General features: G+C 48.8%; 1 protein-coding gene across 10 annotated transcripts in view; it reads left to right on the forward strand.

Annotated features, from left to right (window-relative positions):
- Positions 1–25,776, forward strand: part of GAS7 (growth arrest specific 7) — a 369,130-nt gene that overhangs the window by 183,410 nt on the left and 159,944 nt on the right. For 8 of the 10 annotated variants that reach the window (XM_073310806.1, XM_073310812.1, XM_073310808.1 and 5 more), the window contains 3 exons: positions 468–591; positions 14,815–14,894; positions 19,298–19,396. In XM_073310806.1, coding sequence (XP_073166907.1) covers positions 468–591; positions 14,815–14,894; positions 19,298–19,396 — 303 coding nt within the window. Of the gene's footprint in view, positions 1–467; positions 592–14,814; positions 14,895–19,297; positions 19,397–23,766; positions 25,041–25,776 lie in introns of those variants that run through there. The other 2 variants (XM_073310810.1, XM_073310811.1) reach the window with 1 other exon arrangement.

Raw genomic sequence — 25,776 nt, forward strand, 5'->3', positions numbered from 1 at the left:
CACCTGGGTTCTTGTAAGTTGTCATTTCTTCACATGAAATTGCCTGGCCAGGTCCCCAGTGTGGCTTGTTAAGCAGACCACAGAGCCATCAAGAGCAGACCTAAGAAGAGCTCTGTGCCGCTTGGTGCATGATCACCTGTGCAGGTTGCATTGTCATTGCCATAGAGTGTTTTCAATCTAAGTCAGGAGGGACGATTCCCTCAGCTTTTCACTTGGCTTCTTGGTTTGCAAAAGAGAGTTGTCTGTACTCAAACCTAATTACTGCTGAGACAGGCTGGCTGAAGCTGATGAGACACTTTAAAGGACACTTTGGGTGACATAAAATGTCCCCAGCATGCACATCACTACAGGGTACCTACTTGCTGTACTGGGATGATTTCATTTGGGAAGAGATGGACTCTATAGACATAATGAGGCAGCTGGAAGTTCTTCTGTAAGACATGTCTGGTGTGCTTTGTTTATTCAAGGCCCGGAAAGCCCTGACAGAGAGGCAGAAGGATCTGGAAATGAAAACCCAGCAGTTGGAGATAAAGCTCAGCAACAAGACAGAAGAGGAGATCAAGAAAGCGAGGCGGAAATCCACTCAGGCTGGTGAGTGGGTGAGGCTTGAGGTTCATATCTGGTAAACTGAATTAGGGAAGCCAGAGAGGAGTATGTTGCAGTAGATAGGGTGCAAAGGGGGCCAGAATGAGAGATGAGGCTGTCAGGATGGGAAGAAAAAGATGTTCCTGGTGAGGTGTTGAGGAAGCAGCAGCAGAATTTGCAGTATGGGGGAAGGAAAAGGGAGGAGGGCAAAGGAACCACCAGATTGTGGGTCTGAGTGGTGTGGAGGATGGGGATGTTGTCAACAATGATAGAGAAGGGGGGATCTGGTGAAGGTTTGGGAAGGAAGAGAAGGAGCTTGATTTTGGCTGTGTTAAGCTTAACGGATGACAAGACATCCAAGAGGCAATATCAACGAGACAGGCCAAACTAGGAAATTGGATGGAAGGAGAAACGTCAGTGGTGGAAAGAGAGATTTGTGAGTCAGCAGCATAGAACTGATACCTGAACCCAGTAAGCTGATGAGAGACAGGGAGTCAAGTGAGACAAGCAGGGAGCAAAGGGCACAGCATTGGGATACCCCACTGACAGGGCGGAGGAGGACCCACAGGAAGGGAAATGGAAGAAACTATCAGGGAGGCAGGAGGGAAACCAGGAGAGGATGTTATTTTGAAAAGCTGGGAGGAAAAGATCTCGGCAAGGAGAGGATGGCTGACAGAGTGAAAAGCAGCAGAGGTGGGCAAAAATGGAGTAAAGACCCTTAGGTGTGGCCAGAAAGAGGTCACTGGGGACCTCAGTGAGAGTGGTGTGGGTAGAAAGAAGAGGGCCCAACATGTCTTAGATTGGATTTACAAATCTATTGAAAGGCAATTTGGCCTATGATTTCTATCCCACTCCTTCCAATTAGTCAGTGATGGAGCTGGCAGCAAAACTCCTAGTTAAAGTTGGCCAATACTTTCTACTATAAGACCCTTATAACTTCAACAAACTTTAACTGTTCTGGGTAAAATTCCCCATGCGTGGTGTCTGCCTTATGCTGAAGTTTTTTGGAAAGTTCCAACAAAACTGGTCCAGCCATTTCCAAGAACAGGGTGTTGGGAAAATATATTGTTTTGCCAACGGTTGCCAAATGTGGTTTTTCCAACATTCCCTACTACCTTGTCACTGAGAAGCTCTAATGCCTGTGTGCTTTGCTCCCAACCTTACTGATGACCCATCTGCAGATTGATGTGTGTGAGGCTTGTGGGTTGCTGGCAGGCTGAGGTCAGAGCTCTGGACTTAAGTTGCACAGGCACAAGACACCCAGGGTCACAAGGCTGATAGTGACCGAACAACCTCCTCCAAGCAGATTTTGAATGGGACCCAATCATGCGTACCAGATCAAGCCCCACCGGTACCTTCCGGCAGGTATCTTCACCCAGTTCATGGATTGCAGTAGAACTTAGGCAGGAGACAGGCAGAAGTGGACATACCCCAGTGCAGAAATGTAGGCAGCTAGGGAACTGTTACAGCGAAAAGTTAGGTGCCAAGTGAATTTAACACCTGCAGCATTCAGTGGCAGCCAAGCAGGGGTTTAGTGGACTCAGTGGTGCCTAACACTATGACTTAGGCACCTAAATCTGAGTCTTAGGCACCTAAGTACCTTTGAGTATGTGGGCCTTGTTCTTCATAGCTTTCACAATTACTGGCCTTTACAAAACTATGAATATGTTGGTTGATTCTGTCCACTAGGTGGCAGGAGAGAGCCTTGGGATTGTCCACTTGAGACAACACATGATCTGAGAACATCATCAAAACAATGTTTTTTTTTTTATATAATAGTTTATTTTTGCCTGTCTGTAAATCAAGCAGCTCCTCTGGCTCCTGGTGGAGTTGATAAGGAGCACAGAGGCAGCAGCAGAAGCTGTCCACAGACAGCCTTGCAAGGGATGTGGCTGCATCTTCTAAAACTTCCATAAATCGCTGACTTTTGTGCTCAAAATAGCTGGCAGTGATGCAGGTACTATATGCTCCACTCTCTGCAGATTGGCCATATGTTCTGAGGGAAACACTGGGGGACTGCTATGGTGTGTAACTGGGAACTGTTTAGCTAGGGAGGTCTGTGAGAATCGGGCCCCCCCTCACACCCTTTCAACTTGTCAGAGTGACAAACAGGGGAACTGTACAGAAAAGGACAGGGTGGAGGCAAGCTGTATTCATCCCTCTGTGACCTCTCGTTGCTCTATCCTCATCCCAGTCTAGTCCTACCCACTCCCCTAAAATCTAGACCTTCCCTGTTCCCTGCCCACATCCCCTGCCTGCCAGTCCACCCTCCCCCTCATTTACAAGTGCAGATATGCCAACTCTCCTGAATTAAGTCTGAGGGACACGATTTCTAAGTAAAATTAAGCCCGACTCCTGTTCTCATGAGAGAACTCGAGGATTTTTTTTTCAGCTGCTGTCAGTTCGCCCTGGGTGGCCGAGGGCTCCCGCTGGCAGTCAGCCTGGGGGACGACAGTGGGAGCCACAGCCACCCAGGGCTGGCCTCTTCGCAGGGCCGGCTGACTGTAGCAGCCCCGCCATGCCGCAAGGAGAGCCTCCAACTGTCAGCCAGCCCTGGTCGGCTGGTGCTCCTGATGTCAGCCCCAGTCCCGTGGGGGCCAGGGCTGCCACTCTCAGCCTGGGAAGTGGGAGAGGGGATCCCACTGCAGCCCTCCTAGGCTTGGGGTGGGTGAAGAACCCTAAGGGAAGCAGAGGTGAGTCTGGAAGGGCTAAACTATGACCTGGGGGCTGAAGGGTGTGTGTGAAGTGACGAGGGTGGTGGCTGATGGGGTGGGGCCAGGGATGAGGGGCTTGGGGTGCAAGAGCGGGCTCCGGGTTGGGGTGGGGGGGTGGGGGCGGGGATGAAGGGTTTGGGGTTCAGGAGGGGGCTCAGGGCTGGGACAGGGAGTTGTGGTGGGGGGAGTGCAGGCTGTGGGAGGGAATTTTGGTGCAGAAGGGGACTCCAGGCTGCGGCAGGGAGTTGGGGTGCGGGAGGAGGTTCGGGTTGCGGGGCCCCTGCGGCGCCACCCCTACAGCTCCTATTGGTCGTGGTTCCCAGCCAATGGGAGCTGCAGAGCTGGCACTTGGGGCAGGGGCAGCATGCAGAGCCTCCCTGGTGGCCCTTATGCCTAGGGGCCGCCAGGATCTGGCAGCCACTTCTAGTAGCCACGCAGAGCCAGGGCAGGCAGGGAGCCTGCCTTAGCCCCTGGCCCCCGCTACCGACTGGACTTTTAGGGGATGCCTGGCACACCTATCTCCCCCATGCTGAGAACCCCCCACCCAACCACACCTCAGCTCTGAACCCCCCACCCAAACTCTGAATGCAGCCACACACTCACACGCTATTGCCTGCTTACACACATGCACCCACCAGGCTCGGGGCTCTTCCCCTGTTCCCTGGCACCCACCACCAGACTCCGAAGCCCCCTGCTCCTGCTGGATCTGGCAGAGTGGGAGAACAGGCCGCAAGGGACGTGTGCACATGATCTGGAGTTGCCCCACAGAAGCCTGAGGTCCCTACTCTGTGCTGTCTCTTCCTGGGATCTATGCTGCAGGGCCAGGAGCCCCGCTGGCAGCCAGCTGTGCTGCAGTGTGGCAGCCACTCCACAAGGCATGCATTGCAGCTGGCAGGGAGGGGCTAGTGAGCAGGGGCGGCTCTACCAATTTTGCTGCCCCAAGCAGTCGCCACTGAATTGCCGCCGTGCCTGGAAGAGCGGCGGAGCTGCTGCCGAATTGCCGCCGCGGGTCACGGACTGCCGTCCCATTCTCAATGCCACCCCAGGCACCTGCTTAGAAAGCTGGTGCCTGGAGCCGGCCCTGCTAGTGAGGGGGCTTCATCACAGTGACCCCCCACCCCTAATGAATAGCTTAATCCTGGAAGCAGATTTACTCTTTCAAAGAAATCCCTGGGCCTCAGCCCGTCTAACCTAACCCAGGGTTTTCCTGGTGCTCAGCCCCAAGGTGTCTGAGAGAGCCAAATCCCGAGAGGTGCTAAGTGCCTCCAGCACAGGCGGGGCTCTGCTGCCTTCGCAGAAACCGCAGTTAGTGCAAGTAAAATCCATAGTCTGGAGGTAGCTAGCTAATGGGCCCTGGAATGCTGCTCCGTTGCCAAGGCTCTAGACATTGTCTGAGACACAGCACAAGGAAAATGGAGCCTGGAATACATAGAATGCAGCTTATTCATTGCTGTGTATAATAATAACACAGTGCTCGCCCCAGGCTCTGTGTCCTTTGATGTGTCACAGCAAGAAATGAGATGGAAACTCATTTAATAACTTGTTTACGAGCTGCCCATCTTACCCTGAAAATTACAGCTACAGCTGCCTGCCAACAAGCAAAATAGCATTGCCTTTCATCAGTCTTCTCTCCAAATGCGAGGGGAAAATACATCTCTTACAGTACATGCAGAAGGCCAAAAATCCAGGCTCTTGTGGAGCAGGGGGAAGGGAATTCCAGAGGCTAGCGTATTCATAAAGAACATGCTGCCCCTGCCCTGGGAGCTCCACTGCTTACAGCCAGCAGTTTGGCACAGGGAGAGGTGGTCTTCCAGTCTCCAAACCTGAGAGTGCTTTGAAGGTCCAAATGGACACTTTGATCTGCACTTGGAACCTGCTAGGCAGACAGTGCAGCTTCCAAAGCACATTGGTAAAGGCACTGCCTAACAAGCAGGCCGCTGTATTTCTGCACAAGCCTCATCTTCCAGGCAGTCACACATGTGATGGTCCCCATGCAGAGTGTATTAGAGTAGTCTAGTCTTGCAATCTTAAAGGGGCAGGATGGTCTGGTGGTTAGGACACTAGCTGTGGGCTGGGGAGACCAGGTTCAGTTCCCTGCTGTGTCACACACTCCCTGTGTGACTTTGGGCTAGTCACCTAGCCTCTCGGGCTGCAGTTCCTGCTCTCTGAAATGGTGGGAATTGCAGTGCCCTCCCTCAGGAGAGTTGTGCAGCTACCTTCATCACAGACTGTGAGGTGCTTAGGTGCCATGCTGATAAGTGACAAAGAGGTGGATAAGTGTTGCAAGGTCTGCATGTGAAAGGAAAGAGTTGACTCACTTTAACAGGCACAGGTGGGGGGGGAGGGGGGAGCACAGTTACTGCTGTGCAAATCTTAAAACAGCAATGGCAAATCTGTCCCATAAGTACTCTGAATTGTGAACCTGTATCACACGGAACAGCTCGGCTCCCTCAGTCACTGGTCCTGATACAATTCTTACCAGTTCTTTCAGGGTGTTCCCTTAACATTGCCACAACTTGGTTCTCATGCAAACACTGGGTCACTGTACTACTGTTGGGATTGCGTCTGCTACAGACCTGGGGCTGGGTGCCAGCAAAACACTATCATCTGTATTTCTTCACTAAAACACTTAGGAAACTCCTTTCTGTATTTAAGTGGGAGTAGAGGGAGATTGCTGCAGTAGCCCGTCGTGCTTCCTATAAGGAATAGTGCAAATACTGTGGCAGTGTTACCAACTAGAAAAGGCAGCTGGGTGGTTGTATTCTAAAATGCCATCAAGGGCTTCGGTGTTTACCTGGTCTCAGTAATTTCCATGTCAAGTGTGCTCAGATCACTAGGAAAATTATCTTGAACTTCCAGGCCTGCCAACTCAATGTGTGGTGACCTTCTCACAAGTGAGCACACTCTGTGGACCAGGTTAGACCCTAAGTTCTTCTTCAAGTAGGTGCAGACGTGTATTCCACTTAGGTGTGTGTGCACCTAGCACGCCACAGCTGGAGGTTTTGCCTAGCAGTACCTGTAGAGGGGCTGTGTTTGCACCTCGTGGCTGTGGCCCCTCCCATGGCATATGGAGTGCCACCACCCCGACCCTCCTCAGTTCCTTCTTACTGCCCATGGCTGGACTCAGAGCTCTGTGTGGTTGTAGTCTCATAACCTCACAATTAGTCCTAGCCTAGTTTTATTGTAAAAAGTGAGTGAGTGTTGGTTGTTAAAGTCTGGCTCCATGGTGAGTTCAAACATTGTCCATTGTGTGGAGGAGCAATCCCTAACATCGATCTCCATTCATGGCGCTTGCTTTGTCTCAGTGAGACCCACCTTAAAGAGCGTTGTTCAATCTGCAGATATTTCAAGAAAAGGCTCGGGACCTTCACCTCAAGCGGCACCTGCTCAAACAGGCCATGTGGCCTGATCCAGTACCGAGGCCCTCATCGGGCTGAAGATTGCCCTCTGGCTCTGAGAGCACTGCCACCCATTCAGGGGCAGGCACCTCCCCGAATAGGTGGAGGAGCTGCTCCCCATTGATAGCATCAAGGAAGAGGTCTTGTAAGACCAATTGAGACTTCTCCAGGTCTCGGGCGACCCTTCTGCCTCCCCCAGGAAGATCACGGACCAGCCAGTGGCCGACGTAGGATGGCGCAGGTACCTCTGACCCTTCTCTGGTACCGAGTAGGGAGGTCAGAAACCCTGTACCCCCAACTCCAGTTCCAGCCTCCAGGCATCCATCTAGTCAGGTACTGATGCTAACAATGCCAGTACCAATTGTATCCACAGCATAAGGCGTACCAGTCAGCTGCAGACCTCCTCTGATTTTTGGTCCTGACTTCATCATTGGTCCAAGACTTTCCTAGGACTGCACCTTCGATAGCCCTTCCAACTGAGTATGCTGCTGAATCCTTCTATCTCTCAGCACTGCACCCCTCCTGGTAGTTGGGAAAAAGCCAGTACCAGAATCATGCAACCATAGAATATCAGGGTTGGAAGAGACCTCAGGAGGTCATCTAGTCCAACCCCCTGCTCAAAACAGGACCAACCCCAATTAAATCATCCCAGCCAGGGCTTTGTCAAGCCGGGCCTTGAAAACCTCTAAGGATGGAGATTCCACCACCTCCCTAGGTGACCCATTCCAGTGCTTCACCACCCTCCTGGTGAAATAGTTTTTCCTAATATCCAACCTAGACCTCCCCCACTGCAACTTGAGACCATTGCTCCTTAATCCAGGATTGACAAAGCTCTGGCTGGGATGGGGATTGGTCCTGCTTTGAGCAGGGGGTTGGACTAGATCATAGAATCATAGAATCATAGAATATCAGGGTTGGAAGGGACCCCAGAAGGTCATCTAGACCAACCCCCTGCTTGAAGCAGGACCAATTCCCAGTTAAATCATCCCAGCCAGGGCTTTGTCAAGCCTGACCTTAAAAACCTCGAAGGAAGGAGATTCTACCACCTCCCTAGGTAACGCATTCCAGTGTTTCACCACCCTCTTAGTGAAAAAGTTTTTCCTAATATCCAATCTAAACCTCCCCCACTGCAACTTGAGACCATTACTCCTCGTTCTGTCATCTGCTACCATTGAGAACAGTCTAGAGCCATCCTCTTTGGAACCCCCTTTCAGGTAGTTGAAAGCAGCTATCAAATCCCCCCTCATTCTTCTCTTCTGCAGGCTAAACAATCCCAGCTCCCTCAGCCTCTCCTCATAAGTCATGTGTTCTAGACCCCTAATCATTTTTGTTGCCCTTCGCTGGACTCTCTCCAATTTATCCACATCCTTCTTGTAGTGTGGGGCCCAAAACTGGACACAGTACTCCAGATGAGGCCTCACCAATGTCGAATAGAGGGGAACGATCACGTCCCTCGATCTGCTCGCTATGCCCCTACTTATACATCCCAAAATGCCATTGGCCTTCTTGGCAACAAGGGCACACTGCTGACTCATATCCAGCTTCTCGTCCACTGTCACCCCTAGGTCCTTTTCTGCAGAACTGCTGCCTAGCCATTCGGTCCCTAGTCTGTAGCTGTGCATTGGGTTCTTCCGTCCTAAGTGCAGGACCCTGCACTTATCCTTATTGAACCTCATCAGATTTCTTTTGGCCCATTCCTCCAATTTGTCTAGGTCCTTCTGTATCCTATCCCTCCCCTCCAGCGTATCTACCACTCCTCCCAGTTTAGTATCATCCGCAAATTTGCTGAGAGTGCAATCCACACCATCCTCCAGATCATTTATGAAGATAAGATCATTTATGAAGATGACCTCCTGAGGTCCCTTCCAACCCTGATATTCTATGATTCTATGATTCTTCTTGTTCTGTCATATGCTACCACTGAGAACAGCCTAGCTCCATCCTCTTTGGAACCCCCCTTCAGGTAGTTGAAGGCTGCTATCAAATTTCCCACCCCCCACTCTTCTCTTCTGCAGACTAAATATGCCCAGTTCCCTCAGCCTCTCCTCAGAAGTCATGAGCCCTACTCCCTCTGGTATTGTTCCACCCCTGTCAGCGAGATCCCGGGACTCTTCCACATCCATTCCACATAACTCAATGAGCACAGAGGGCTGCTAATGGACGGTTATGGCTCTCAGGATTGCCATGTGCCCCATGAGCTCCTGGCCTGGTGCCTGGTGGCTACTGATGCCATACCCATATCAGTGGCCACCTTGGACCCAGTGGGACACCGCTTGCTCGTGGAGATCTCAGTTGTTGTTCCATTCAAAGGTGAGATCACCTGCCAGATCAACAGTGATGGTTACAGATAAGCCATGAGCCCAGGCATCAGCAGATTTCCTCCCCATAGAGCCTCCGGAGTCTTTCCACCAGGATATGTCATCCCAGGAGCAAGATCCATCTTTGGCTCAATCAAGAGCCTTGTCCTCATCTCCAGATAATGCTGTGTTGCCTGGTTCATCCTCCCCTTCCATACCAGAAGACTTTATGCCACATAGCTCAGCATTCAGGCAGGGTTCCTACATAGAACACTCACAAATTGGTGGACAGTCTACAGCCATCTGTCCCTGGGAGAGTTGCCTTCCTGATCAATGACACACTCCTCGAACTGGTAAAAGCCCTCTGGAGCACACTGGCATCTGTACTGCCAGTGGGTAGGTGCATGGAGAAGCACTATTTCATTCCAGTGCAGGGATTTGAAGGGTTCTATTCCCATCTGACCCTGAATTCTCTCATTGGAATGGTGGTGAATGACAGGGCCTGACAGGTCAGATTCAAATCCACCCCCAAAGACGGAGACTCCAAGCACTTGGACCTTCTGGGAAGGAAAATCTACTCATCCTTGTCCCTACATCTGCGGATCACCAATCAACAAGCCTTGCTATCCAAATACGATTTCCTTAATTGGACAGCTCTGTGCAAATTCGTGGACCAGCTACCTGAGGCCTCAAGTGAGGTTTGGGCATTTGTCACAGAAGGCTGCTTGGTGGCCAAGACATCCCTGCTGTCTGCCCTTGATGTTGCGAACACTTCAGTCAGGATGATGGCCTCTGCAGTCACTATGAGAGAGAGAGAGAGTTTTCCTGGCTGGAAAACTCTGGAATCACTCCTGATGTCTAGCAAGCCATTGAGGACTTGCCTTTTGGCAGCCGGACCTTGTTCTGCAACCAGATCAATGACCGATTGCACTCCTTTAAGGACTCCAGAGTGACCTGGAGGTCCTTGGGGGTGTACACACCATCAACACAGAGGTGCCACTGTGGTACTCAGCAGCAGCAGTATCGCCCACAGGACTGCTTTGTGCATCCCTTCCCCCGAAACACTGGGACTACCCCAGAAAGAGGGATCTCACAAGAGGAAGCAGTTACATTTGGGGTTTGGCGAGGCCCTGCACCCTCCTGTGGTGCCCTTTACATGCCCATTTTGACTCCTTGGTCCAGAGCACTGGTCCAGTTGTTGCTCTTCCCTCTTCTTTCTCCTGCCCCTTTGGGGACAGGGTGGCTTTTACAATGCTTGGGGATCGATTATTTCTGGCAACAGGGTCCTAGACACTATCATATTATGCCATCCAGTTCCTCTCCATCCCTCCTCCCCACTCTCGCTCCCTGTGCCTCTTCAGGGACCACTTTCATGAGACACTGCTCATTGATTAGGTCAACTCTCTGCTGGCAATGGGAGCAGTGGAGGAAGTTCCACTTCACAGCTTCTACTCCCAGCACTTCCTGATGCAAAGGTGACCAAATGCAAGGGTGGGATGAGACCCATCCTCAACCTTTGCAGCCTCAATAAATTTATCAAATACGTGAGGTTCCAAATGGTCACTCTGTTGACTATCCTTCCCACATTGTCTCAGATTGGCTGGTTCACTGCTCTGAAACTTCAGGACATGTACTTGTATGTGGTGATTCTGCAGAGCCACAGGAAGCTTCTTCATTTCATTATAGGAGAATGCCACTTTCAGTATATGATTTGCCCATTCAGCCACTCTTCCGATCCCCAAATATTCACCAAATGCCTGACTGTGATTATGGGATATGTTAGGAGGAAAGGAATCCACATCTTCCCATAACTTGATGACTGGCTACTAAGGGGTGTCTCCAGAGAGGAAGTTCTTGCCCACATCAACACCACATTGCATTTGCTCAACCATCTGCGTCTTGGTTTAAACACTGGAAAGTCAACCTGGGCTCCCCCACTAGTCCTGGACTCCTTACAGTGGTGAACGTGCCCATGCAATGTTTGCGAGACTGTTGCCTTTGCTCGGCCTTCTCCAACCAAGTCAGTGGTTATTGATACTCCCCTTCTGGGTTGGGGGGGTGCAACTGGATTCGTTGAGGGTGCAGGGCCTGTGGTCGGAATAGGAACCATTGGGCTGTATCAGTGTGCTGGAGCTTTAGGCCATTCCCAAGGCATGCCATGTCTTCTGGGACCCTATCAAACACTCAGTGGCTCACATACTCACCAACAATACCACCATGATGTGCTATGTAAACAAACAAGGGGAGCACAGTCCATATTATTCCGCCTAGAGGCAATACCCTGTGGCAATTCTGCATCAACAGTTGGATAGCTGTCCACTTGCCCAGGGAGCAGAATCATTTCGTGGAGCATGTCAGTGGGATTTTCTCCATGAGTCATGAGCGGTCCCTGAAGGAGAGCATCCTCTGGGTCGTCTTCTCAGTGTGGAGCATTCCTACGATCGACCTGTTTGCAACTAGGGAAAAAAGGAAGTGTCGCCTATTCTGCTCTCAGGGGGGTCTCAGCCCGGGCTCCCTCTCCAATGTCTTCCACTGTAGCTGGCAGTCAACTCTTCCATATGCCTTCCCCTGTTAGGGGGCTTATTCCTTCACCCACTTACTTCCCTGGTCCTTCTTGCATGAACAGAGAGCAACAATACCCGAAGTCCAAAGGTGCAAACAATTCTATGTTTATTGGGGTGAACTTCCAGGAAGCATGATTCCAGTTTCCTTCCTTAGTTCCCCCTTCCTAGCTCTGACACCACAGAGGCTTACCGGTGTCCCTGTCCCCATTTCCCCCTTTAGCTAAATATGATTCCAATTTCCCCCTCCCCATTCCCTGTTCCCATTTCCCCCTTTAGCAAAACTTGATTCCAATTTCCCCACCTACACACCCACCCACTTCCTGATTGACTGCAGACTATATAGTAAAACTTGAGTTCTGCTTAGCTATACCTTAACCAATCATTTTCCTGAAATTTAAGTAACCAATCCTAATATATTGTAACATAATTATGTAACCAATTATATCCCACCACCTTAATTAGTTTACACCCAGCAAAATTAATTATAGAGCAGACAGGAACACTCACAGAACCAGACAGAGATTATAAAGACAAACAATAGCAAAGTGGTAACTATAATGACAAAATAATACAGAAGTGAGGATTTCACATTGCAGCTATTGATAAGTGAGTTCTTGCCAGACAGGATGCTATCAAACTAAGTTTCCTTTTACATCTTCTAGGCACTTCCCTTTCTCTGGAGGCGATAGGCACTATCAGGACAGGATTGTATTCCTAACAGCCCAATAGCACCTTCTTTCAATGTGACTAGGTTGGAATGTGAGGATGTGACCGTTCGCTTCCCAGCTTATGGCTGCCTCTGTTGCTTAGCCAAAGGCCTTAGCCTAAGAACAGGGCCTCAGACTGTCACAGTAAGAGAAGGACTTTACACTGGCAGACAGTGACTTTGATTCTTTCTTTTATACCTCTAACTAGCCAAGTGATAAGAATACACCTAAATTCATAGAGTATAGGCTTTTACTGACAGGCCTGAATATCTATATCCTAACATCCCCCCGTACCGATCATTCCTCAGGTCATCCTCAAGTTCAAGGCGGATTGGACCAAGCTCATCCTCATTGCTCCAGCATGGCTGAAACAGTGCTGTTTCTTGGACCTTCTTGCGCTGTTGGTTCAGCCTCCTGTACCTCTTCCTCCCTATCCCAACTTGCCCACTCAGAACCAGAGCCCCACCCTCCATCTTGTGCTCAGCTCCCTGCACTTTACGGCATGGCTGCTGCATGACTGGATGAAGAGGAAGAGCAGTGCTTGTCAGCAGTTCAGCAAGTCCTACTCAATAGTAGGAAGCCCTTTACTAGGATGGCCTATGTAACGAAGTAGAAGAGGTTTTCGGTGTGGTCCTTGGCCTGCGGGATGTAACTGATGCAATCTTCTATCCAGGACAACTTGGAGTACCTGCTATATCTTCAGAAACTGGGTCTTGTGCTCAGTTCACTGAGAGAGCCTCTGGCAGCGATATCAGAGTTTCACTCCCCTATTCAGGGAAAATCAATTTTTTATAATGCCATGGCAACAAGATTTCTAAAAGGACTTCTCCGTTTACGTTCTCCAGTCTTAGAGCCTGTTCCCTTGTGGAATCTAAACATGGTTCTGGCAGCTCTTACTAAGCCCTCCATTCAAGCCCCTGATGTCCTGTCCACTGCCCTTTTTGTCTCAGAAAACCACATTCCTGATAGCCATTATGTCTGCAAGGAGGGTGTATACGGAATTCTCACACATCTCCACCGACACAGTAACTTTATGACCACACCCAAAGTTTTTACCAGTGTGATCTCTGTTTCATTTGAACAAGGTGGTATGTTTGCCTGGGGTTTTTTTTCTAAGCCGCATTCATTCCTGGAGGAGCAGTCCTCACACATTAGATGTCAGACAATGTCTGACCTTCTACCTGGACAGGACTAAACTCTTCCATGCTTCACCTCATCTGTTTGTGTCGGATGCAGACTGTATGAAAGGACAGGCAATCTCCTCTCAGACAAATTCTTTAAGTGGAGAACTCCCTGCATCAAGACTGCATATGAAACACCTTCAGCTGTGTCCCCTCAGCAGGTCCAAGCCCATTCTGCGAGAGCACAGGCTACATCACTAGCGTTCTTAAGTGATGTCTCAATATTGGATATTTACAGGGCTGCTGCATGGTTGTTGATACAGACGTACATTTACGAACCATTATGCCATTACTGTGGCATCCAGAGTAGATGCAAACTTTGAGAAAGTGGTCCTGCAATCTGTTTAAATAGACTCTGAGCCCCACCCCTGGGGGTACTGCTTGTGAATCACCTAAATAAAATACACAGCTGCACCTACTCAAAGAAGGAGAAACCGTTACTTACTGTAATTGTATTTCTTCGAAATGTGATGCAGACATGTATTCCACGACCCACCCTCCACTACCTCTGCATCAGAGTTTTGTCTCTGGGCGTTCGGTGTGAAGGAACTGAGGGGGGTCATATCGGTGCTGCCTCATATGCCCAGGGGACAGGCTATGGCCATGAGGTACGAATGCCGCCCTTCTACAGGTATTGCTAGGTACAGTTTTCTGGCTCCAGATGCTCTGGGCGTGCACACACCTGAGTGGAATACACGGCCGTATCACATCTCGAAGAACCACAGTTACAGTAAGTAACCATTTCTTCCTGATATATTTTTAAAATTCCATGGCCATCTAGTTTCAGCACAAAACAGGGTTTATACCCCATGTTAAACCCATTTTCAAATGCAGTCTTAACTGTGGAGTTGCTACCAGGCAGGTCCAGAATTCATCGTTTTCAAGTTCTCCTAGTTTGTCATAAATTGCTGTTTTTAAACTTTTTATTGCTGCTTTCACTTTTCATCTTAACCAGGATGTATTTTTAACTGAAGTTGCCTTCTTTCATGATGGCAGAATTGTGGCTTTTTGGGCTTCTAGTAAAATGTTTTTAAAGGAGTCCCAATTATTGTTCACATTTTTATGTGTAAATCCCCTCCCCCCCATTAGTTTTTTCTAATAAATGTTTTCAGCTTTGGAAAACTGGCCAACTGGCCCTTTTCTAGCACAGAGTATATGGTGGGATTGTTTTCTGTTTGCACATAACAAATGTAATACAGATGTGCTCTAGTTCAACCAGAAATTATGGCTGTTCTATGTAGGGGGTCAAACTAGGTGACCTAATGGCCTTCAAATATATGACTATAAAAGAAAAGTAACCTGTCACTTCCTACTCCGCTCCTTTACAAGGACTAGGAGGATGACTTACTGCTATCTTGATCTTTCCAGGAGATGACCTGATGCGTTGTGTGGATCTTTATAATCAAGCCCAATCCAAGTGGTTTGAAGAAATGGTGACCAGCACTCTGGTATGTATCAGTGTGTAGCACTTTGTGTTTCTAATACTGCTCTTTTATTTATTTCTCATTGTGATGAAAGCCCTTCAAGATAATCTATTCGTGTTGATCACCCTAGTATCTCTCCATTTGCAGCCACAATACAGAAGAGATAACAGACTTTAACCTGCCACTATGTTGCTCATCCAGGAAATTAAGCATAATGTCATTTGGGGAGAAAAAAGAAAACATTTTCCTCACAGTATGAGTGTAAAGGGGCAGTAGTTTGAAGCTGCTCAGGTGTTAGGAATGGTGGAAGCAGGTCATGAAAATTGGGGTAGTGGGAAGAGGGCAGAGCAGTAAAAGATTCGTGCTAAATTGTGAATACATTTATAAATTAATAAGGTTTGCAATCATTTTTTATCCCATGGTTTTGCAATTTAGCACATAGAGTGAGATAATTGCTGGTAATTCTGCTTCTCTGAAGGCATCATATCACAGAACTGTCGTTCTTGGGGCTCATACTTCCGGGGTTACTCATGTGGGAAATGTCCTGGCATTTATGTATTTAATACTGCTGGGGGCATTCTGTGCCAAAAAAATAAAAATTCAGTACACAATATTTTAAAATTCTGCAGAACTCTGCAAATTTTATTTGTCAAAATAACACTACATAATGAGGCCAGTTTCAATTAGTTTGGTAATTTATTTCAAAATTCCTGTCAGCAAGTATGTCTGTAACAATACAGACACACAAAAATTCCCCCAGGAGTAGAGAGTTAAAGAAACCCCTATGACAACCCAGTTCCTGTTTCTCTGCCCCCTTCTCCCCTCCCGCCCGAGCCCAGCCAGGGGGGCAAACACTCACAACTCCCCTTCCCCACCCCAGAGCTGAGCCCCGGGGCCCCCCTGGCCCAGATACCCACAACCTCCCTCCAGAGCGCAGGGATCCAGAGGGAGTAACATTCTGATGCTCCATCCCAGGCTTGCACGGAGTTTCCTGTGCACCGCCCTCTCCTTCCCTCAGGGCATGCTGGGAACTGCAGCGGCCAGGAACTCTCTAGCTCCTCAGTAGTGTCTTCTGTCTGCGATCTGGGCTCTGCTGGGTCCAGCGGCCCCTAGTGGTGGCTAGCAGCACTGCAGCCCATTTCTGTGGGGGAAAGGAAAGTCTGTGCGCACAATGTTAATTTCTGTAAAATTCTGCATTGCGCAGTGGTGCATGATTCCCGAAGGAGTAATTTAAGACCTTCTGAAGCACCTGTAAGTGGGCTGCAGGGCTCTTCTCCAGTCAACCTCACAAGCTCCCTGTGGGCATGCTCCAAACAGCGGTACCTCAGGGGCTTTAAAGATTGCAGCCTGTTCCTTTTAAGAATGGGAAGTTGGAGCTCTCCTGACAGGCAATTAAAAAGTAACCCATTTTTTTCTTCAAACAAATACAAAGGAATGAGCCATTCTAGATCAGCCCTGGGCAGTTCAGAACTGCATGCCCATTGGGCAGACCCAGCATTCAACACTCAAAGTCCATTAACTCCCAGGGGAGGCAGGTGGATGAGTGAAAATCCTGAGAGGTGATCTCTTCAGAGAAGCAGAATGACTGACGGTAAGTAATTATCTGTCTCTCCTACTGTGGGGCTGGATTGATTCTTCTCTCATTTACACTGGGGCAAATCCATTGACATCCATGGCGCAATGACTCTTGCTGTGTACTGGTGTAAAGGAGCAGGATTCTCATTCCTGGGGAGTTGATAGAGCTCACAAGTCCTGCAGCAGCAGACAGAGGCCACTGCCCAACAAGCAACATGAAAGATTTGTTTTAAATCAAAGTAGGTTGAGAAATGTCCCCATAAGGCTGTATCTTCATACACATAAAGACTCTTGACCGAAATGCAGTTCAGTTCCAAATGAAACCCATACTCAGATTTTGATTTTTTTTTAAATTTTCTTTATTTAACTTCCTCAGGGAAGTTTCTGTCTAAGGGTATGCCTACATGGCAGCTGGAGATGTAATTTCCAGCTCAGATAGATGTACATGCACTATTTTTGATTGACCTAGCATACTAAAAATAGATGTGTAGTCACCACAGCTCAAGCAGCAAGATGGGCTAGCTGCACCTAGGCTCTGGGCAGAAATGTACTGGGGTGGCTAGCGAGTCCCACTGCCCGTGCTACACTGCTATTTATAGCGCACTAGCTCAATCAAAGCCAGTTTGGGTATTTCTGTCCAAGCTGGAATTTATACCTTCAGCTCCAGCTTAGAGGTTTCCTTAACTACATGCAAATCAGTCACATGATCCTCCCCACAAAGAATTGTTTGGTTCGTTTTCGAGTGATGGTCCCTATTGTTTTCCACTGAGGGTTTACACATGCACATGTGTCCGGAGCCAAAGAATTTGAAAGTAGTGTCTGTAGGTCCACACATGTGCCCTTGCTCTGCCTCATGGTTTTGTCCGAGGCGATAAAGGGCGGGGTGGACTGACCACACCCTCAGTTCCTTCTCCCCATGGACAAAGTCAGAGTTGTTAGTGTCCCCTCATCTCTCACTGACGCATTTAAAAAAGAGTTTTAGAATTGTGCATAATTTTTCTTCTTTTTACTTGTAGTTTTAGTGTTTTTAGTGTTAATTTGGGGAATTAAGAGACTTTGGGGATCCGTTTTTTTCACCAGTCTCCCCCTCCCCACCCAGCACCCACGAATGGGTACTGAATTATTCCAGAGATGCTAGAGTTCAAGATCTGTGCATCCTGCCTGCATTTGTTCTTGGTCAACAACAAGTGCCAACTCTGTCTCTAGTGTTTGGGAGAAGCCTACATTTCATCCAGGTGCAGTATCTGCCTGTCCTTCCCAAGCCGTACCCAAGAGGGCTGTGCGCTCCGTCTCAAAAAGAATTTTGTGGAGGTCTCCATGAGGCCTCAGTCAGATCCAGCCTGGGGAACCCCCCTGTATATTGGCCTGAGAAACCCAGGAGCACACCTCCACCAGGAAGATCGAGTCTCGTTCTGCCAGTACCAGTACTATGGACCCCATACCGGTGCCTAGTTGGGAGGCAAGGAAGCATGCTTATAAGCATGGCAGTAAGTCTTCTTCCAGGCCCAAGAAGAGCAATGCCCATGAGTTCCAACCTGGAGAAGTGGTATGTTCCAAGGCACAAAAGCATGATAAAAATCGCACAGGTTGGCAGATCCATCAGTACCAACCATCAAGCCACGCATGCCTTCCAAGTTGGCACCCCCTAAATCAAGGCAGCCGTTGGTTCCAAAACAGCCCTCCATTCTGGCTCCAGTTCCAGCTATGGAGCATGTCAACTACTTTAAGGGGGTTCCAAAGAGGATGGAACTAGGCTGTTCTCAGTGGTGGCAGATGACAGAACAAGGAGCAATGGTCTCAAGTTGCAGTAGGGGAGGTCTAGGTTGGATATTAGGAAACACTATTTCACTAGGAGAGTGGTGAAGCTCTGGAATGGGTTACCCAGGGAGGAGGTGATGTGAAGGCAGACACTGTTTCTTATGATGGAAGGCAGAAGTTTGCTCCTTTGCATGTCATTGTAAGAGACAGAGCTTTCTTCCTGACAGAACAGCTTTCTGGCCTGACAAGTCTTACAGGCCAAACTCTCTCAGCAGTGTCAAAAAGCAGACACGTTCAGGGGGCTTGGATACATCATCAGAATCCAAGAGACACAAGTATCAGGGGGGAGCTGTGTTAGTCTATATCCACAAAAACAACAAGGAGTCCGGTGGCACCTTAAAGACTAACAGATCTATTTGGGCATAAGCTTTGGTGGGTAAAAAACCACTTCTTCAGATGCACAGTGGCCTGAGGCTCAGCTGACCTCAGTGGGGGCAGAAAAGGATAGGCAGGGACAAAACCTTGATTGTGTCCACTGCTGGCTGAGTTATGGGAAGCTAATTTACACATAGCCATTCCCCCAGTGAATGAGCCCTCTGGGCATAAACCCATGTCGCCAGGACTCCAGAGCAGTGCTTCCAGGGTAACTTCTGGAGCTAGCAGCACAATAAGCTGGGCTGCAGCCAGGAAACAGGGCCTCGTTGTCCCTGTCCTGCCCCTGCCTCCAGAGGCAACAGCCCTCCACAGATCCTGTAGTTTCTGCCTTTCCCCATCTCTAAGGACTCTCACCTTGGGCAAGGTTCAGAATTGTTGAGGAACTGCACAAGTCTCCTTCCCTGCTGCACTGTCTCCTTACTGGTTCCCCCACCAGTGGCACTGGGCACAGGCCAGACCTGCTGTTGCTGCTCCTGCACGAAGTATACTTACTGAGACACGGTGCACACAGCCCGGCTCTGAAGCCCAGACCTGGGGTAGCTGCCCCAGCTGTCGCCAGTGGTGGGAACCTTGACCATTAGAAAACCCTATGCTGGGCCTGCATGCAGCACTCTGGGCATAGCCACTGATCAAGATAGGGGCCTATTTTTCTCTCACAGGAGCTGGAGAGGCTGGAGGTGGAGCGGGTGGAAATGATTCGGCAGCACCTTTGCCAGTACACACAGCTGCGGCACGAGACAGACATGTTCAACCAAAGCGTGAGTCTACTCTTCCTTTAGGTCCCTTTGGTCCAAGAGCTGTAGTGAGGCTCTGCTGGACTCAAGCCTGGTCTTGTACACAGTGTGCTAAATTCCACTGTCTAGTGGAGACTAAGATGTAAGTGGCGCCAGTTTGGGAGTCTGTGGTTGTGCACCTACCATGAATCTCCAGAGACATCCAGAGTCTGGGGGTGAGACAGATGGAAGAGCAGAGAAGCTGGTCAGAAGGGGCACGCCCACTGGAATGGAAAGCCCTGCGGTGAAAGCCCTGTGGTGCAGGATGTGGCTGAGAAGTGCTTGACAGGAAGGCATAAGGCAAAGCAGCCCCTTACTTTAATTTACACCTCTCCTGGATAGGTGCTTATCACTCTCCCAGCAGCACACACAGTCCTTCATTGTTGCAGGAAAGATGGTAATCACAGCAACCATTATTTCAAAATGAAAATGTAAAATCTTGTAAAACTGGCACCTGTTCAAATACTTGCATATGTGGTATGTATTCTGGTGCACGTGGTATTCAGTATATTGTGATATATTTGGAGGTATATATTCACATTACAGAAATCATATAATCATAGCCGTATACATCAGAACATATAGAGATAATTGTCATAGCGCAGGTTGCCCCAGTGCTCCGCACTGCACGCAGGCCTGGTGCCGTGGGTGAGCCCTGCCTTGGTTTCCCCTCACCCAGGCAATAAACAGTTCCAAAGCAGGCCTTTGGGAATCACAGAGCACCTTCTTCTGTGGGTCTCTTTTATGAAATAGAAAAGAACAACACAAAACATAAGCAAAATCTTCAGTCAGCTCTCCACCGGAAACCCTCTGCTTCTGGGTGTAACTAGTCTTACATCTTGGTCCTTTAGCCATGGAGCACTCGCACACTGAATTCCTTGTCTGGGGTGTGGGCCTCTGCGGGGCGTTCTGCTGGCTGCCACTCTTCCCAGACCATGCTGCTCTTTGCTGAGTAAGTCCCTAATGGCTCCCAGTTCATTCTCCTGGGCTGCTCCTGTCCTTTCCCTGGGAGAACCTTTTCTCTGGGATTGCTCCTCTCTCCATGAGCCCCTCTTTCTGAGAGCAGCTTCCCTAACCAAACTCAGGTAGCCTTTTTTATTAGCTCCAGGTGCTTGTTTACTAATTAACCACTAAGCAGCCACCTAGGACAGTGAATTACTCCTAGATAGACCAGTCTCCCCAGGATAATAATATTCAAAAGAAAATATGTTAAAAGAATGGTTGAAAAGTCAAGCATCTAAAAGTCAGGAAATACCAGAGTTACAGCTGCCGGTGCAATCTTAATTTGGATCCTTGAGCATGTGCATTACGGTACTCTCTAAGTACGTGATCACATATTTTATTCACTGGATGATCATGTAGTTTATCCTCGGCATTCAACATGTGCCTCCATTACTACAAACCATCTAAACATTACACTCAGTTTTTATTTCTTCATCGGTGTTTCTGTGGTGCTCATCACCATAGTGTCTGAGTCTCACAAACATTCATGAATTTACCTTTACAACACCTCGAAGGCAGGGAAGTATTAGTATCCCCATTTTACGAATGGGGACAGGAGGTACAGAGAAATTAAACTCAAATTGCAAAAGTCCCCAGTAATTTTGGGTGCCACAGTGATTGGGTGATCAGTTTTTCTGAGTTGTTGAGCTAGTGCAAATCAGGCCTCAGATGTCTCGGGCTGGTCACCCACAAAATAGGAACACATAATTAGTGGCCACCTCTGAAAATTTTCATTTTAAGTAGTATGCCTAATATCACATAGGAACTCTGTTGCAGAGCCGAGGAAAGAACCCAGATTTCACAAGTCCCAGGAAGACTGCTTTAAACACAAGCTCCTGTTTTCCCTTTCTGCAATTCACTACCACAGTTACTGCATACTTTCTATCTTCTGCTATGGACAGCCTCATTCACTACACAGCCCTGCCTCTTTTAACATCCATCCTGTGCACCATATGAGGCAGGTGTCCTGTGAAAATAATAGTACATGATCGTGCAATTAAAGACTTTTCCATAATGCAAACACACAAGGGGCCAAATTAAGGTTGCAAATGCAGCCTTAGTTCTGGGATTGGAGTCCTTCATTTTACAAATGTTTGACCATTCTTTTCATATAATTTTTGTTGGGAATTCCCTGGAAGGGGAAAGAGGAGGGGACTGGTCACATGTTTTAAGAAAAATGGATCAACACATGTGCAACTATTTGTTAAGCAGCAGAATGCTACAAATCGGGTTTTGTTCCTAGCTCTTGGAGGGAAGTGTGATCTACTAGTTAGATCAGCCAATTGGGAATTAGGATTTCTGTGTGCTGTTGTATAAAATGATGTGTACATTTATCAGTGAGTTTGTAGTGGTAAGCAAAGAACAGAATTTTACAGAAAGCAAGATGAAACACCTAGATGTGGAACTTCCTTTGTGAGAAGCATAGGTCAGGAATTGGGGTTCTATTCCAAGCTGTCCCAGAAGCAACTGTTCTAGTCTTCAGTGATCCTATCTGTAAAATATGGGAAATAATTCTTAACTCCCCATTCAGTACAGAGAGGAGGTGCTCCTGCCATAGACCAAAGAGTATTTTGATGTGCAGGTGCAGGGATTTTGCCTGAAACCCATATGGAAACACAGTTCCATGCAAAAGCGGCAAAGAGTCCTGTGGCACCTTATAGACTAACAGACATACTGGAGCATAAGCTTTCGTGGGTGAATACCCACTTTTTCAGATGCATGTAGTAGAAATTTCCAGAGGCAGGTATAAATATGCAAGCAAGAATCAGGATAGGGATAATGAGGTTAGTTCAATCAGGGATTCTTGCTTTCATATTTATACCTGCCTCTGGAAATTTCCACTACATGCATTTGAAGAAGTGGGTATTCACCCATGAAAGCATATGCTTCAATACGTCTGTAAGTCTATAAGGTGCCACAGGACTCTTTGCCGCTTTTACAGATCCAGACTAACATGGCTACCCCTTTGATACTTGAGTTCCATGCAATCACTCCAAAACAATACAATGTGGCAAGATTGAGCAATCATTGAAGAAGTTCAGCTGCAAATGGTGATTTTCCACATTTTAGAACTTGGCTAAATTGAGACAGATTTTTGAGGGGACAGTGTAAGACATTTTTCTGACCCTATGACTATCCCCCTGGAAATTCCAAGTTCCTGCCCCAAGCCCATGAAGATCTAGAGGTCTTCAAGCAATGGTTTGATTTTTTTTTAATTGGCAGATTTTCCCCCACTAACTTTGTTCTCACAAAACCTGAACCATTTTTGCTCAGACATTTCCAAAAACTCAACCTGTGCAAGACATTTGTCATAATAACAAGCCAGTGAAAACAGAGAGTGGAAGGATAGTCTTGTGGTTCAGGCAGTGGCCTACAACTCAGGAATTCTGGGCTAGTTCTGCCACAGATTCTCTGAGTGACCTTGGGTAAGTCACTTACTCTCCCTCTGCCTACAGTTCCCATCTGTAAAATAGGGACACTTGTGCTCCCTTTGTTCCACCCTTTGGTTGTCTTGGCTGTTCATAGTTTGTAAGCTTTTCAGGGCAGGGACTGTCTGTACAGTGCCTAGCACAGGGGCCCCTTCCAGGGTGCAGCATGGAGACAGGACAGGTAGGAATTAGCCTGCCTTAGCCCCCCCACACACTGCGCTGCTGACTGGGAGCCGACGGAGGTAAGCCTGTGCCCCAACCCTGAGGCCCAACCCCCTGCCCCAGCCTGAGCCTCCCCCAAACCCAGAATCCCCTCTTGCACCCCAAACCGCTCTGCCTCACCCCCCCAGCCTGGACCCCTCTCCAGCACCCCGGACCCCTCATACCCAGCCCCACCCCCGAGCCCGCACCCCCAGATGGAGCCCTCACCCTCTTCTGCACCCCAACCTCCAGCCCGAGCCTTCCCCGCACCCTGAACCCCTCATTTCTGGCCCCACTCTGGAGCCCACACCCCCAGTTATGGCCCTCACCCCCTCCCGCACCCCAGCCCTTTGAAAGTGAGTGAGGGTGGGGAAAAGTGAGCCACCGAGGGAGGGGAAATGTAGTGAGCGGAGGGCAGAGCCTCAGGGAAGGGGGCGTGGCCTCAGGGAAGGTGCAGGGCTAGGATGTTCAGTTTTGTGCGATTAGAAAGTTGGCAACCCTACTGTCACACCAGGAATTGGATGCAGCATACACTGGACTTGCCTCACCAATGGTATGATTCCTACTGCAAAGCCTGTATTTTGTCTGACCTCCCATTTATGGATCCAGCTAATTGAGAGGAGGCTGTTACTCCTGTGACAGTGACACAGCTGATTCAGTTGCAAGGAATTGCTGTTCTGATATGTGCTTTTGACAATTTGCTTCTCATTCTGATCTTTTTAGACAATAGAGCCTGTCGATCAGTTACTTCAAAAAGTGGAGCCTGCCAAAGACAGGGAACTGTGGGTACAAGAACACAAAACTGGAGATATCAGACCTGTGGACATGGAAATATAGACTGATCTGATTAGTGATATGTGATGGTTTCACTGGTTTAACCAGGTCAATGGGTTCTGTAAAGGGTCAGAAGAGGTACAGGACGGCAAAAGGGTTGCTCTGCTACCAGATACCTTGTATTTATTGTCTGTAGGGAGTGTCTCTGTCACATTTGATCATCACATCAGTTCCCATTGTGCTATGCCTTAAGCTCCCAACATTCCAGGGTTAAGAAGCCAGATGTCTGTTCTTCCTGTCAGAAGTTTCCAGCTGCCAGGGATGTACTGCTGCTGGGAGAAACTGAGGACCTTGCTTCCTGGTACAGAGCAAGCTCTGTTCTTCAGTGACTGTGCACTACACCCATTGCATGACTCTTTGTGTAGAATGTAAGAACAGCCATGGAAGCAGACTAGTGATTTGACCATGATGCTGGAAGCAAGGAGCTCCAGAACATGGATCCCAGCACTGCCACTGCTCAGCTGGATGGCCTTGGGCATATTACATAACTTTTCTGGTTCCTCCATTTATAATAATGGGCTCATAATACTTACCTACCTCACAGGGGTGTTGTGAGGGTACATTGATTTTGTATAATACTTTTTAGCACAACTGCCTTGCTACGGTAGTATGTCTGAGTGCAGGGAGGTATGGGCTTTTCCCTAAAGCAGTAAACAAGGCAAAAGGCTAGGAGAAACCCCCACAGAGGAAAGACACCTGTTCAAGCCCTTCCTGTTTTATAATCCCACTCAGAGACATATAGACCCTCTATCATCTCCATTTCTCTTTGAGGCTGATAGAAAGTAAGATTGAAAGGGACCTCTTGCACCATCTGTTTACCAGGAAGGACTCGGTTGTGCTGTAGCTACCTCATTTATTGTCTGGTTGACTTCGGTGGCAAAAAGACCATGGAAGAAATTAGACCTTTAAGTCCATTTCTGCCTATGCAGTGTGATGTCCTACAGCAGAGGCGGGCAAACTACGGCCCGTAGGCCACATCTGGCCCATGGGACTATCCTGCCCAGCCTCTGAGCTCCCAGCCAGGGAGGCTATTCCCCGACCCCTCCCCTGCTGTCGCCCCTCCCCTGCAGCCTCACCTCACCGCCCCACCAGCGCTCTGGCCCGCTGTTCCTGTCAGGCAGTGCGGCGGCATGGCTGGCTCCAGCATGCTAAGGGGGCGGGAAGCGGGGGGGTTGGATGAGGGACAGTCAGGGGACAGGGAGCAGGGGGCAGTTGGATGGGGCAAAGGTTCAGGGCAGGCAGGCAGGGGACGGGGAGCAGGGGAAGTTGGATGGGGGTGAGATCCCAGGGGGTGGTTAGGGGCAGGGGGTCAAGAGGCAGGGGGGGTTGGATGGGGCAGGAGTTCTGAGGGGGGCGGGAAGTGGGAATGGGTGGATGGGAGTGGGGGCCAGACTGTTTGGGGAGGCACAGCCTTCCCTACCTGCCCTTCCATACAGTTGCGCAACCCCGATGTGGCCCTCGGGCCAAAAAGTTTGCCCACCCCTGTCCTACAGTTTCTGCTTTCTGCAGGATCTTCTAACACTCCATTTGGGAGGTCCTTTCCCAGCCAAATAGATCCAAGTTTAAATTGGCCTTTGTCTAATTTCCTCGAAATAACTCCTAGATTGTGGTCTTTTGGATGCCCATGCACTCTGTCTCTCCATCTCTTTCTCGCTTTCCTTGATGTTTACACCCATCAGATGTCTGCAGATAGTTAGCAGGTCTATTCTATTCTGTATAGGTCTTCATACTGCACTCATCACTAGTATCTGATGATGCACTTTCCAGCAGTGCATTAAGCAGTGCAACTACACATCTGTCACATGTTGTTTGTTCTCTCATCCTCCCCCAGAAGGAGAAACATGAAGTGAAGTGTTTTGTTTTTAAAAAATTCTTATTTATTAAATATCCCTGTCTCTA

This window comes from Lepidochelys kempii, chromosome 14 (genome assembly GCF_965140265.1).
Source record: "Lepidochelys kempii isolate rLepKem1 chromosome 14, rLepKem1.hap2, whole genome shotgun sequence".
Taxonomy (NCBI): domain Eukaryota; kingdom Metazoa; phylum Chordata; order Testudines; family Cheloniidae; genus Lepidochelys; species Lepidochelys kempii.